General features: G+C 53.3%; 1 protein-coding gene across 4 annotated transcripts in view; it reads right to left on the reverse strand.

The window, feature by feature from the left end:
* The window catches only part of Dop1b (DOP1 leucine zipper like protein B), a 98780-nt gene that overhangs the window by 46343 nt on the left and 38896 nt on the right, over positions 1-13541 (reverse strand). For all 4 annotated transcript variants that reach the window (XM_033755970.1, XM_033755969.1, XM_010636582.3 and 1 more), the window contains 8 exons: positions 9436-9625; positions 8053-8151; positions 7386-7509; positions 6265-6374; positions 5946-6060; positions 5036-5156; positions 3290-3409; positions 326-428 (listed from right to left, as the gene is read on the reverse strand). In XM_033755970.1, the coding sequence (XP_033611861.1) occupies positions 326-428; positions 3290-3409; positions 5036-5156; positions 5946-6060; positions 6265-6374; positions 7386-7509; positions 8053-8151; positions 9436-9625 (982 nt within the window). The remainder of the gene's footprint in view (positions 1-325; positions 429-3289; positions 3410-5035; positions 5157-5945; positions 6061-6264; positions 6375-7385; positions 7510-8052; positions 8152-9435; positions 9626-13541) is intronic.

A 13541-nucleotide genomic window follows, 5' to 3' on the forward strand; every position in this document is an offset into this window, starting at 1 on the left:
AGAATGTACTAAGCTACATATACCTGTAGCAAAATAGGCACCGAAACAGTGTCTTTTTATCTCAGTAAGTCCACTTTTTAGTAAATTTAGGTTTATAAAATAAGCCAGCACACTAATAAGTGCACAACAACAGTTTGCTGTCCAGCAAACTGGGGGTGGGGGTGGAGAGAGGGTCTTGCTATGTATCCCAGGCTGGCCTCGAGCTTGAGGTGATCCTCCTGCCTCAGCCTCCTGGGAGCTGGGATTAGGAGCACACCATCATGCCTGGCCTAGAACGCAACAGCAGCAAGCCCTGGGCCCTCTCTTCGCCACAGCGCCTGCGTACCAAGGGGATGACGTCCAGGAGGAACACGAGCAGCGTGCAGAGCTCCGAGACAGTGGGAGGGGGGCTGACGAGTTTCCCGGTGGTGCTGCCCTGCTTCAGCGGCCTGCATTAATCACAAGGAAGGAAAGCCAGTTAGTCCCGTTTCCCGTGGAACTCCAGCACCTGATGACTCCCACCAAAGTGACCCTATTCCAGAGAGCGCCGTCGGCTCTTGTCCCAGGAGCTAAGCGCTGGTGACCAGCTAACACACAGGAGGACCCACAGGTGACCCGACTCTGTCTCTGCAACGGCTCCCTCTGACTTTAAGCTCACTGGTTCATGTGGGGCGGCCCCACATCCATGCGGTTCCACACCCACAGCGCAGCCCCGAGGCAAAGCCACTGCGTTCTCAGGGCACAGGCCAGGCTGAGGACCCCCGGGCCTGGCAGCTGTTCACTTCCTCCCCTGGAGTCGCTGGGGGTCTTCTGCTTCTGCTGCGAAAAGCACCTCTCCTGTCAGAGAAGCTGACAGATAAGTCTGGAAACTGAACGCCTCCTCTGAAATCAGCGGGAGTTGCGTAACAGCCACGTTGAAGAACACAACTCACCCTGTGTATTGGTGGGCTGTGCCTCTGCGGATCCAACCAACCACAGAGCAAAAAGACATGTACCTCACTAGACACGCGCGGGCTGTTTTCCTGCCATTATTCCCTAAGCGGTAAGCAGATCAGCTACTCCCAGAGCACCGACGCTGCTCTAAATCACTAGGGGTGGTTTCAAGGACGTCGGCGGGCTGCTGGGCACACGCAGGCACTACACGCCGCACCAGGTGGGCACGTGAGGCCCGGAGCCGACGTGAGACGAGAGGGTCTCAGATCGGGGTCCCCGCGGCAGCCAGTGGTTCTGTGGAGTCTGCCTGTGTCCTTCCTTGTGAGCCAGCCCTGGCCCCCTTGGAGCTCATCTTGGGACGCGCTCCCGAGACCCCAGGCACATGTGGGTGGGACAGACATGCGTGGATCACGGGACACCGTGGACCCGACTCTCGGGAAGAGCTGGGTGTGGGCGGGCAGGGGCGGTGAAGGAACACAGATGTGTGGTGAGCCGGAATGAGAGCGCAGCATACTGCAGACATGACCGATAGCACAGAATCAAAGGGACCTTTAGGAAAGCATCTCCAAAGGGCTGTCACCCCATGACAGCGACAGCACTGGGCAGACATCCTGCACTGTGGAATCACAGGCACTCATCAGCTGGCGACAGAAGGAGATGGTGTTGCCTCTGCTTCCCGTGCTGTGACAAGTGCACAGGGACGTCGTCATGGGGAGGACGGGGTGAGGGGAGCAAGAGGTGTTGGCTTTGTCTGGGTAGCAACATCTAATTCTTAAAATAAAAACAACAACAACCAAAGAGACAAAAACTGGGCACCGGGACTGCAGCTCATGGGAGAGCATGTGGCGAGCACTGTAAAGCACTGGCTCTGAGCCCTGGTGCTGCCCATCATTTTTTTAAAAATAAAAAGCACACTCTGACCCCAGTATGCCAGGGCCTTGCTGTGATGATCAGTTAACCCTGCACAGGACTAGGCCTGTGTGGCCCCAGTGCGGGGGGCAGAGGAGCCCTGTGGCAGCAGCAGCGGAGTCAGACTCTGAGCTGGGGCCCTGCAGGATCCCAGCCCGGCTGCCACTGCTGAGCTGTGTGATGCCCGGCAAGGTGCTTGCTGGCTCTGGGCTCCAGCTTCCTGCTGCCCTCTGGGTCGGTCCAGAGGGTTAATGCAAGGCTTCCTGGCCCCAGGGCACATGTACTCAACATTTACTCAGAAAGCTTCTGCTACGGCCGCTGGGCATGGGAAGGACAGGGAGAAGCACAGGCACCACAGTGGACGGCAAGGTTCACAGTGTGCTGCTCAGGATGCAGTGCTCACAAGATGCCATCCATCTTCCTGTACGAAGACAGCACGAGGAGCCAGGTGTGGCACACGTCTGTAATCCCAGCACTGAGGAGGCTGAGGCAGGAGGGTTGCCATGAATTCAAACCCAGCCTTTCGGCTACATAGTGAGACTCTGTCTCAAAAAAATAAACCAATCCATAAGATAAACTAAAATAAAATAGAAGAGGGGGTGGGAAAAGCTCTCCAGGAAGCCTGCTGACCCCAAGTGTAACCATCCACAACTTGGAAGTCACACAGCTCATCACCAGCTTCAAAGTAACAGCAAATCTGATTACGTTAATGTTGCATCTGACCCATTCTACATAATTTCAGTAAGAACGTAAGACTGAAGGGTTCAAAAGCAAGCTTTTCAGGCCCAGAGATGTGAACCTAAGCCAAGTTAGGAGCTCGGGCCACCCGAGGAAGCTGCAGACAATGTGACTGGGAAACGTGTGGGGATTTTCTACAGGTGGACTTGAATCAACAAAGCGCTGCTGAGTTATGCAGCAAAGATGATGTGAATTTTCTTCCTGGAAATGTTCTTTGTTCTACAGGGGACCCTCGAATTACAATCGACCTGACATACGAACAACTTGGCTTATGACCGGAATTTTAGCTTTAACTTATGAACAAGGCCTTGAGTTATGGCCTGAATGCTGGCTGCTTGTGTTTCCAGATGGTCTCAGAACAGATTCAACCTCGAAGAGCTCTGGAAGGAGCAGGACAGCATCCTCTCCTGTGTGGGGCTCACTGAAAAGTACCGGGCCAGCGTCTCTCTGAGGACACTGAGACCTGCTGCGTGCAGGAGAGAGACTTCAAAGGCTGTGCAGAGGAGCCGCCTGAGCCTTCACTGACCAAGCTGAGTTACAAGCCGACCTCACGGATGAAGTGAGTTTGTAGGTCAAGGGTCCGCTGTATTAGGATCATCAGTGAATTCCTCCCAGTCCAGAGCCTGGCAGAGAACACGCAGCCTCCTACTGGCCGGGCTCCACACCAGCCATGCATGCATCCTTACCCCCATGGCTGCGGCCCTCACGCTGCGGCCCTCACTGTGCTCACCTGAAGCACTCCTCGAAGCGCCTTGTCACATAATCCCAGAGAAAGTCGGCACTGAGGGAGGAGATCAGCAAGTTCACCGTCTTAACGATCTCAGAGGCGTTTTTGTTTTCCTTGATTGCACTGAAACAGAGGCACACCGTGTCTGGGAGATTGTAATGCATTTTTACTGTTTATGACTTATTTCCAGAGAGGCTGATACACTCTGAGAAAGAAAAAAATATTACTGTCCTGCGGGGTGCAGTGGCACACACCTGTGATCTCAACTACACAGAAAGCTGAGGCAGGAGGACGTCAAATTTGAGACAACCTGTCTCAAAATAAAAATGAAAGGCTGGATATAGCTCAGACCCTGTGTTTCATCCTTAGTATTGCTGAAACACACACACACACACACACACACACACACACACATGCACACAATTTTAGTATAGAAAACCAGTTTTAGTAGCTAGATATGGTGGTGCATGCCTGTAATCCCAGCATTCAGGAGGCTGAGGCAGAAGACTTGCCACTGAGTTTGAGGCCAGCCTGGGCTACACAGAGTTCAAGGCCAGTGTGAACTACATAGGAAAACCCTGTCTCAAAAAGAAGAAAAGCAATTTTAGTCTACCTAAAGATAATTAGGACACTGTACTCATGGAAAATGGTGCAACCATTAGCAAAGACATTCAGCTAAAATTTGCTTGCTTGCTTGGTTATAGTACTGGGGCTCAAACCCAGGGCCTTTCACACCCTACGTAAGGGCTCTACCACTAAGCTACATCCCCAGCCCTGGTTAAAATTGTAAATGTACCTTCCATGGCTCTGGAAACAACCCACAGGACTCTCAGCAGTCCTCACAAAGGTACAGAGGTTACGCAGAAAGGAACCCCTGCAAGGCACTGAGAATCCTAAAGAGTGGACACTGCCTCCAACTCACTCAGCTTTTACTTAATTCGTGATCCATCCTTACCAAGGCCTCTAAGGCTGCCATGATGGTCCACAGAACAGTACAGAGCTGTTCACAGTTTATGTTTTTATAGCAGCAACTAAACAGCAAGTGTAGTTCCATCTTGGAAATAAAGATAGGCATTTACATATTCACATATGCAGTAAAAGTCTAGAAAGAAGTGAAAGTCTTATTTTTCTCTGAAGGATGCGAGGATTATGGGTGATGTACTTATTCTTATTGTCTTCAAATACCAGTGAATTCTACAATGATCATGAATCACTTTCACACTGAGAAAACAATAATCTTTCACTTTGGGAGGAAAAAGCAAACATTAAGAACTCTCAAGACACTTGACAGAGAATAAACCAGAAAAACCGGAGAATTGGTTGAAATTTTCACTACACCCAGTGCTGATTCCGGCAGAAGGAAACCATAGTAAGAGTGAAGCATGAAGGTGTTGTTTTATCTTGAAAAGAACAAAACCCAGGGGTCAGAGGTAACTCTGACCACCACACCCGGAGCCTGTGTCCCCCGCCGTCCGTCTTCCCTCACTTCCTGAACTTCCCCTCTCCCTGTGTGTGACCTGTCACTCAGGGACACCAGGTCCTGCTACCTTTGTTGCACATTATCTACACATCCGGGCTAGGGAAGAGGCCAGAGCAAAGCTTTCCTCTTCCCGAGCTCGGCAAGGGCAGGCGGTTGTGCTGACTGACCAAGAGCGCAGAGCATTTCAGTGGGAGCCCAGCCTGCCCCAGCACTTCCCAGCTCACAGAAAAGAGAAGAGCAGCTCTGGCCTGGGAGGGCGGACTCCTTACCTGGTCAGCAGATTCCCACTCTGAGTGTAGCTGAGCTGGAGGTCAGAGCCGAGGGCATCTCTGCAGTAAGAATAAAAGGCCCTGATGACCTCGAGAAACAGATTCTCAACCACTTGGGGACCTGCAAACAAAAAGAAAGAGGTCAGAGAAAGACTAACAATCTGTTAGTAAATCAGTGCGCAACACACAGAAAACAGAGAGAGCGTAACCCACAGACACTGAGGCACAGAATGTGGCACAAGGGGAAATGACATTCACGACAACAGTCCCTGTGGGGTTGCTGTGCCGGGTGCTGCCGACAGCATCTCCCAGCTGTGACCCACACTGAGTGCTCACCATGGCCACAGGCATGGGTACTGCTGCCGTCCCTGGTGACACCCAAGGGGACCGAGGCCCAGAGAGGTAAAGTTGTCCACACCAGCTCCTGCTGAAGGAGCGGCCAGTGAGCTCCGTTCTGCAGGGCCACGCACACAGGAGCACCTAGGAGCTCAGAAGCACTTTGCTAACAAGAATTCTCAAGCTACTATGCAAAACTTTATTATTTTTCTGAGTCCTGGGAATCGAATCTAGGGCTGTAGCACTGAGCTATGTTGCCAGTACTTTTTTATTTTTCGAGATAGGGTCTTGCTAAGTCACCAAATTGCTTAGTCTGGGCTTGAATTTGTGATCCTCCTGCCTCAGCCTCCCAGAGTGCTCGGATTATAGACGTACACCACCGTGTCTGGTCTGTATAAAACTCTTAAATGGTCTCAGAAATGAGAACTGAGTCCATGATTCCAAGATCCAAAACTCCAAAGATTAAACAATCGTCAAAACAATGGACTGTTTGTATCTCATGGTGTTTTAATTCCCTGGGAACAGGAAATCCATATCGGGCTCTGCTATAGGTGGCAGCATTTCTCACAGTTACCTATTTCGGGCTTGTCGAGCAGACTGACCAAGATGCGGAAAGGCTTCAGGTACGCGTGGTGCCGCTCCTCAGCATCTGTGTGCAGGAACTTCTGGTGTAGTATCTCAGCCAGACTCTGTTTAAGAAGCCACACGTTAGGTGATCGAGCAGGGCTGGTAAGCACTCGGGCAGAGGAAGAACAGCCCCCGACCCACGAGCACAGCTCCATTCTCAAGCTGTGCAGCAAGGGGCAGGCCCACTGTCTATTCTCACACGAAACCTGCTGCCGTTGGGACGAGGAAGCCCTGGCTGGGCGGAACTTTCCAGAAATGTCCTTTACCTCAACTAAAAGATCCTTGGAGTATTTTTCAAAAAAATATGAGGATTGGTCTGGATAAGAATTTGAGAGGTCAGTTTCTGGCACAATGGTATTTCCTTTAATATCGGAACCTGTAAAAGAACAGACACTATGAGCTGTCAAGACATCTGTGCTTTGCACTGTATTGTGCCAAAGTCTCATGCTTGGATATGCTTTGAAAACCTAATTCCTCCAATAGAAACCCAGATCAGATCAAGCTGTATCTTTTTGTTATTTTTCCGCTCTGGGAATTGAACCCAGGCCTGTGCATACAGCTGGCAAAAGCTCTACCACTGTGCTACACTCCCAGCCCTGCGTCACGTTCCGACGACTGTGGCTAAGGTTTGGACAGCCAGAACCCCGATTCAGTAGGCGTCAGCTAAATGTGCTTGAAGAACGCCCCTCGCCTCTCACACGTATGGTTACAGGACGATGGTGGGCCTCGGCCTGTGCAGTCCAGAGTCCCGAGTCTGTGATGTCAGGGAGGGCTCACACATACACTGCCCTGCCCTGGGGCCCGGGCGGAGCTGCCGGCTCCCAGGGCCCAGCAAAGACAACCGGGTCCCTCTGCACACAGAAGGTCAAGTCCCACCTACCGGGGCAGAGCCACGAATTTACCAACTTCACCCTCTCACTAAAAATCCTGAAAGAGCCTATAATAGTCTCCTTAAGACCGGTAAGTGACGCTTCCAAGTTTTATTAACCACGGAGGAGAAAGGGAAAAAGAAACTGCAGGGGCACCCTGCCTTGCGGTGAGAGCTGTTCTTAGGGATGTGCACGAGGGACATCAGGGACCTCAAGTGAGGTCTCGAGCTCTCTTAAGGCACCCAAATACCCCCACTCTAAAAACCGGCTTCTAACACGGCAAGGGGTAGCATCTAACATGAGGGGTGACATTTCAAGCTCCTAAGATTGAATTCAATCGGCATTTGAAAAACCCTACGTATTCCCCCTCGCCTCACAGCTGCACAGCCGAGGCGGCGTGGGAGGGAGACTTAACTGACCACGCGGTGCTCAGTCAGTGTGGCGTCTCCACACTCAGACTGAGACCCAGCGCTACCAGGCCTTGCATTTGCTCTGACTGTATGGCTTACTGCTCGCACCTAGCAACCAGGCATAGAGCCTTCTGTTCAGGGACATGTCCCTTCGCAGCAGGGTCTGGGTGGCGGCCGAGAGGAGGTGGACAATGTCGGCTCTGAGCAGGGGAATGGTTCTTTCGTTGGGATCCTATTGGAAGGACAGAGAAAACTTCACATGAGGAAAGAAATGATGAAGGAGACTGCTGACTTTGACACGCATCTCTTCTTTAACCAATTATCCCAACAGACAGTTCCCAGGGATGGGAATGTAGCTCAGTGTTCCCTTGCCTGCCTTGCAAGCACAAGGTTCTGAGTTCAATTGCTGGTACAAAAAAGGGAAAAAAGACAGTTCCCAAAAGAGGCTGATTTGGCCAGTGTGCTGTAATGCCAGCACCCGGAGAAGCTGAGGCAGGAGGACTGCAAGCGAGCGCCTAGTCAGGGCAACTTAGTGAGACCTTGCCTCAAAGTAAAAAAGTAAAAGGGCTGGAGACGTAGCTCAGTGTGACCAAAACACTCACATACATGAAAGAGGCTGGTGTGTTCCACATTCCCCACAGAAAGAAGCTATTTGGTATTTGCTATGGAATGAGGGCCTGTGACTGACAGAAGCAAACAGTGACACAAAGTGGCTTCATTCTCCTCTCACAAAGACCCTGCTCGCCTTGGGAAGAAGTCAGAATGGAGGACTTACCAGACAGGTGTAAAACGGGAAGAAAAACAGAACAATTTCCAGATTATTTCTTTGCACGAGCACATTGGAGTCCATCAGTGATGCACACAGTGCTTTCACCTGTAAATGATAAATGACACTAAAGGCCATTCCAGGGACATGTGACAGCCTTCACAGTCACAGCAACAAAGGCCCTTCTCCTGGGCCTTGGCGCCAGTGTGGTATGTCACACAGAGGACACGCTGCGAGTCAGTATGGTGGGGCTGCGGGCTGCAGGCCAGGGCAGCCCCACCTGAGAGCTGGGGGCAAGGGATAGGTGGCCTGGTCCTGAGATCTCCAAGCCCTGAGGAGCCTAGCAGGAACCTCGGTCGAAGTAAAGCTGAAGATGCATGGCCCAAAGGTTCCACTCAACTCCAGGGCTTCTCCGCACACTGACAGGGATCATCCAGCGCCCTCATGGCCAAGCTCCCCACAGAGCTCAGGAAAAGCTGGATCAGAGCATGGAGGCTCGGTGGGACAGGTCGCTGTGCTGCGCAGACAGGGAGCAGCCACATGGTGAGCAGGGCAGGAGGGGCTGTTGTGCAGAGGAGAGGCAGCCTGGTGGAGAGCGGGGCCGCACCGCAGGCACGTGAGCAAGGCTGTGCTTCAGTGAAGCAGGTGTCTTACGGCCTGGGTGAGTACAGAGTGGGGTGTGAGAAACCTGTCAGAAAAGAGCCAGGAGCAAAATGGGAGGAGCTGAAGCAGGATGGTGAAAACAGAGAGGAAAGAGGGGGAAGGAGGCCTGTCTATGGGTCCCCTCTGTGCCATCAGCAGTGAGGCACTTTTCTTCCACTTGCCATTTAATCCCGGAACGACCCCTTGAGGCAGAGCTGCCATAAGAGAAAGGCCGGGCAGGCAGCTCAAGCTGCACCAAGCCACAGCCCTCCTGGGCAGTGAATTCAGTGGTGGTTTCAGGTTGAAAGTGTCGATCTTCCACCAGGTGACGACAGAGAGCCAGCCCTGAAAAGCTCGCGCAGCAGGCACCCGGGGAAAGATCCCAGAGGGGGCGGGCTGGCCAGAAAGATGGTTTCCCTCCTTCGGAGGGCCTGCAACCAGGTAACCTGAGGATGAGGATGAGAGCGGCCAGAGGGGGCGAGGGCTGAAGGAGCAGAGCCAGGAGCGAGGAGAGGCAGGGACTGTGGAGCGCTTGGCCTCGAGGCTCCTCGGAGTGAACACCCCTCCATCAGACACATACATCTTGATCACAGTGAATGCAGCGCCCCCACCGCCCTGGACTGTAAGGTGTCACCTCCTGGCAGTTTATCCTAGTGCATGGGAGGACTGGGACGCCTCCCCCAGCCCCGTCCTGTGACCACCTGCTCCCCAACACTTCGCCTGTCAGCCCCAAGGGAGCAGAGCACGCACCGTGAGCTGGTGGTCGGTGCCCAGCATGAACTTTTGCTCCTGGCCGGGTGAGTCCCGGCTGATGTGGCTCACCACGAAGAGTGAGGCGGGCAGCCGGATGGCCGGGCTGGCCAGCACGCCACCCCACAGCGCTGTGTAGAACACCTCCCTGCCCACCACGAGCGACAGCCTCAGCAGCAGGGCGTCCGTCCTGTGGGGACAAGGGACAGGATCTCAGGGTTTGTCCCGCCCTCCTTGTGCCATCGTCCCTGGCCCTTCTGGGTTTCCACCCTCCAGCTGTCGGGCTGAACGCCAACCTGCTCAAACAGGTCACGGAGAGTGGCAGCTTCCTGGCCCTCAGGAACCACCTGACCAGTCCTGTGGCTGTGGCACTGAGAGACCATCTGCTCCTCAGCCCAGCTGTGGACACCAAGACACTCACAGAAAGGTGGGTGTCACTGTCAACAAGAGCACGAGCAGATCAACTCCTTTTGTTTAAATGTTTATTTTTGAGACAGGCTAGTCTCAAACTCACTCTTCCTTCCTCAGCCTCCCGAGTTCTGGGATTACTGGTGCGGGTGGCCACACCCAGACGGACAGGTCTCCTCATGACAAGGACTTCCTTGTGCAGCAGGCAAAAAGCAGGCTGCTGTGACTGCAGACTCGAGCCGCTGTGATGAAGCCCCACTGAGCACAGCGATACTGCGCCAGGTGACGCGTACTTCAGAACCTCGGCACAAACCTGGCCTAGCCTCCCGAGGGCCTGCAAGTCCACTCGGTGAAGGGCTGTGTTCTCTCCGGCTGCCACAGCGCCCCCTCTGCCACGCGGAGGCTGGTGCCAAGGCCTGACAGTGACTTCTGCCCATCTCCACCTGGCCTCGGGGACATCAAGTCAACCTCTTCACGGGAGGTGCTGTCCATGGGCCAGGCTTGGTCCCAGGGATGCCGACTGACCAGGGCAGCCCCGCCTGCTGGGCACTGAGCCTGCAGCTCACTAAGCAACTACCGCCAGCGCCGGAAGGAGCCTGTGGGATGGGTGGCAGACTGGCCAGCAACCTGGCAGAGGCAGATTCCTAGCCAGGGTCTCACGGGCATGGTCTGCCGCACTGCCGCAAACGTCCCATTTCCTATGAGTCGCCTATGTGCAGAGAAGGCAGAGTGGCAGGTGTGGCAGTGTCACCAGGCAGTGACCTGGGCTTCTGGATGCAGTGCCCCATGGCTGAATCCTGGCGGTGGGACCTGGGACAAGTTTATTCTCATGCATGTTCATGAGAATGGCGTGAGTTTCCATGTGAAACTTGCATAGGAGCAGGGCTGGGGCTCTGGCCACACCGCGGGATCACCACTTGCTCTGCTTTCACCAGTGGACGGTGTCCACGCCTGGTGAGTGGGACACACATCGGCACTGGGAAAAGCTGTCAGGCAACTGCCGCTCCAGCACTTTTGGGATAACCCTCAACCTTCAGCTCACTTTCCAATTCAGAGTATATATGGTTTTCATGCAGAAATATCGACTGCCTTTATTAAAAATGGATTAAAAATGTCAAAAGAGGTGTAAATGACCAGCCAGAGATAAAGGGAGAGGACTCAGAATGGCTCCCGGGCTGAAGTCATCGATGAGTCTTCCATTAAAGGCTGGGCAGACAAATAGAACCTGGCTGTGCCCAGCTCTGAAGAAAACACAGTGAAAAGCGTTCACACTGGGCAGGGGCCACTGAGCAGCTGCAGTGGGCACGGCAGACAGGACAGCCCAGAGCTGGCAGGTTCTCTGGCCCTGGTCAGCGCGTTCCGACTTGGAGGAGCGGCGTAATCTGCTCGAGGTGTCAGTCCATGGTTGGCTGCTCTGAGGCTGAGGCAGAGCCAGGACCAGCATGGCGAGGGGCGTGATGGAGCAGAGCTGCTCAGCTCTTGGTGGCCACAAAGCAGAGCAGGGGACTGTGCCAGAGAGGGAGGGGGCAGAGCCCATACCTGCGTGACCACCCAGCCACACTCAGAAGTCTGCTCCACCAGGCCCGGGGGACGGAACTCCATCCACTCGGATCAGGATGTTCACAGGGCCCTGCTCTCTCCAGGTACCTCCGATAGCAGCAGCGCTGAGACAAAACCCCTAGGAATTACCACCCCCTCCACCCACCTCCCATCATCATCACAGCCCCTTTTCTTAGTACACTGCATCCCCAAAGAATGCTTCCCATGAAGCACGTGTCCCCACCCCACAACATTCACAGTACATCACGGAGTTTATTCTGTGGGTCTCACTTGCTCCTCACACGTTCATGGATACTAAGAATTGAAGTGACATCATGGTGTAGGAAACAGCAACTACCACAAGCCTTATGATGGGAGATTGAAGTAACTAGGATTCAAGGTGGACCCCTCAGGGCCGGGGATTTAGCTCAGTGGTGCTGCCATCTGCTTCACAAGCGCAAGGCCCTGATCCCCAGTACCAAAAAACAAAACAAAAACAAAAACATACTTTCAAAACAGATCCTCCCCTTTGCAGTACTGGGGTTGAATCCAGGGCCTCACTGGTACATGAGGAGGTAAGCACTCCACTACTGAGCTATGTTCCTGGCCTATTCTACTTCATTTTGAGACAGGGCTTTGCTATGCAGCCCAGGCTGGCCTTGAACTTGTGATCCTCCTGCCTCAGCTTCCTAAGTAGCTGGATTTCAGGTCTGAGATGCCAAACCCAGCTCTAGATGACTTTCTACTAAGCACGAATTACTCAGATCATCTGTCTGAATATCCAGACAGTGTACAGCACAGAATCCACAGCTCTAAACTGGTAATTCAAAACCTACCAAGAAAGGCAACTCCAGCTACAGACCCCACGCTCCCAGCCTTCCTCCTGTATGCCCTGCTCACTCAGTGATCCTGACCTCAACTTACTTGAGCTCTGGAGTGGCCTGGGCTGGTGCTGCAAACCCCAAGTGTCCCATGGCTCTGCTGTGCAGCTCCTGCCCGTGGACAGCCAGGGGAGTCAAACTACTGAGAAGGACGCTCAGGGACATGTGAAACTAAAGAGTGGAGTGGCAACGACAGTGCCACACTCCCCAGGCAGTACCATGATCACACTGTAAGCCCAGCACTCGGAGGCTGAGGCAGAAGGATCTCGATGAGTTGAAGGCCAACTTGGGCTACAGCTACATAGTGAGTCCAAAGTCAGCCTGAATGACATAGCAAGACTCGGTCTTGGCGGCAACAAAAATACTCCATGGGTCAAATCCAGAGCCACAGAAGGAGTGGGACAGCACAAGACCTAGAATTCCTCTTCAGCCAACCAAAAGAAGGTTACATAAATATTGCTGGGTTATTTAAATCAGGGAATCTCAGGGCAGTGAGATGGTGTGGACCTGCAATCCCAGCTTCTCAGGAGAATCACTTGGGCCCAGGAGACAGAGACCAGCCTGGACAACACAGTAAGACCCTGTCTTGAAAAGGGAAGCAATCAGGGTTGGGGATTTAGCTCAATGGTGCCACCGCCTGCCTCCCAAGCACAAGGTTTCAAGTTTGATCCCTGGTACCGAACAAAAAAAAAAGGAAGCAAACAAATGAGTGTGGTCCAGCCTCAGCACTGCTGACCCTCTGAATGGCTGTGTCTTTGTCGCAGGGCGGCCACGTGCATCACAGGACATTTGCGATACCTGGCTTCTGGGCAGTACCAGCAGCACCTCCCCCACGAGGACCAGAAGGGGGGGGTGGGGGGGGCTGGGCAATTTAATGGAAATTTCCAGTAAGCCACTGCCTACTTTTGAATAAACAAATTTTTATAAAAACACAAGATATCTTCCTTCCTCAGTGCCCCCTGTGCTGGGATTTCAGGCACGTGCCACCTTGCTGGGCGCTTTACAAACCACTAAAACAGTCACCTCTCCTCCTCTCCACAGAAGAGCTTAGTCACCCTCCCCTTCTAATCTTGTTTACTTAGCGAGCAAAACATGGCTGCTGCGTGGCTTCTCTGGAGACACTTTTCTGAGGTTTCCGGCCAGCACAGGATAAAGTGCAGGCCTTAAAGGGTCGCAGAGCCAGGCAAGTAACACCGCCCAAGGCCGGCCTTGAGCCCATCTCGCAGTTCATTAAAAAGCACAAGCCAGGATGGCCACCTCCACAAAACCTGAGTCACT

The sequence above is a fragment of the Fukomys damarensis genome, unplaced genomic scaffold (genome assembly GCF_012274545.1).
Source record: "Fukomys damarensis isolate Sample0158 unplaced genomic scaffold, DMR_v1.0_HiC HiC_scaffold_24, whole genome shotgun sequence".
NCBI lineage: Eukaryota > Metazoa > Chordata > Mammalia > Rodentia > Bathyergidae > Fukomys > Fukomys damarensis.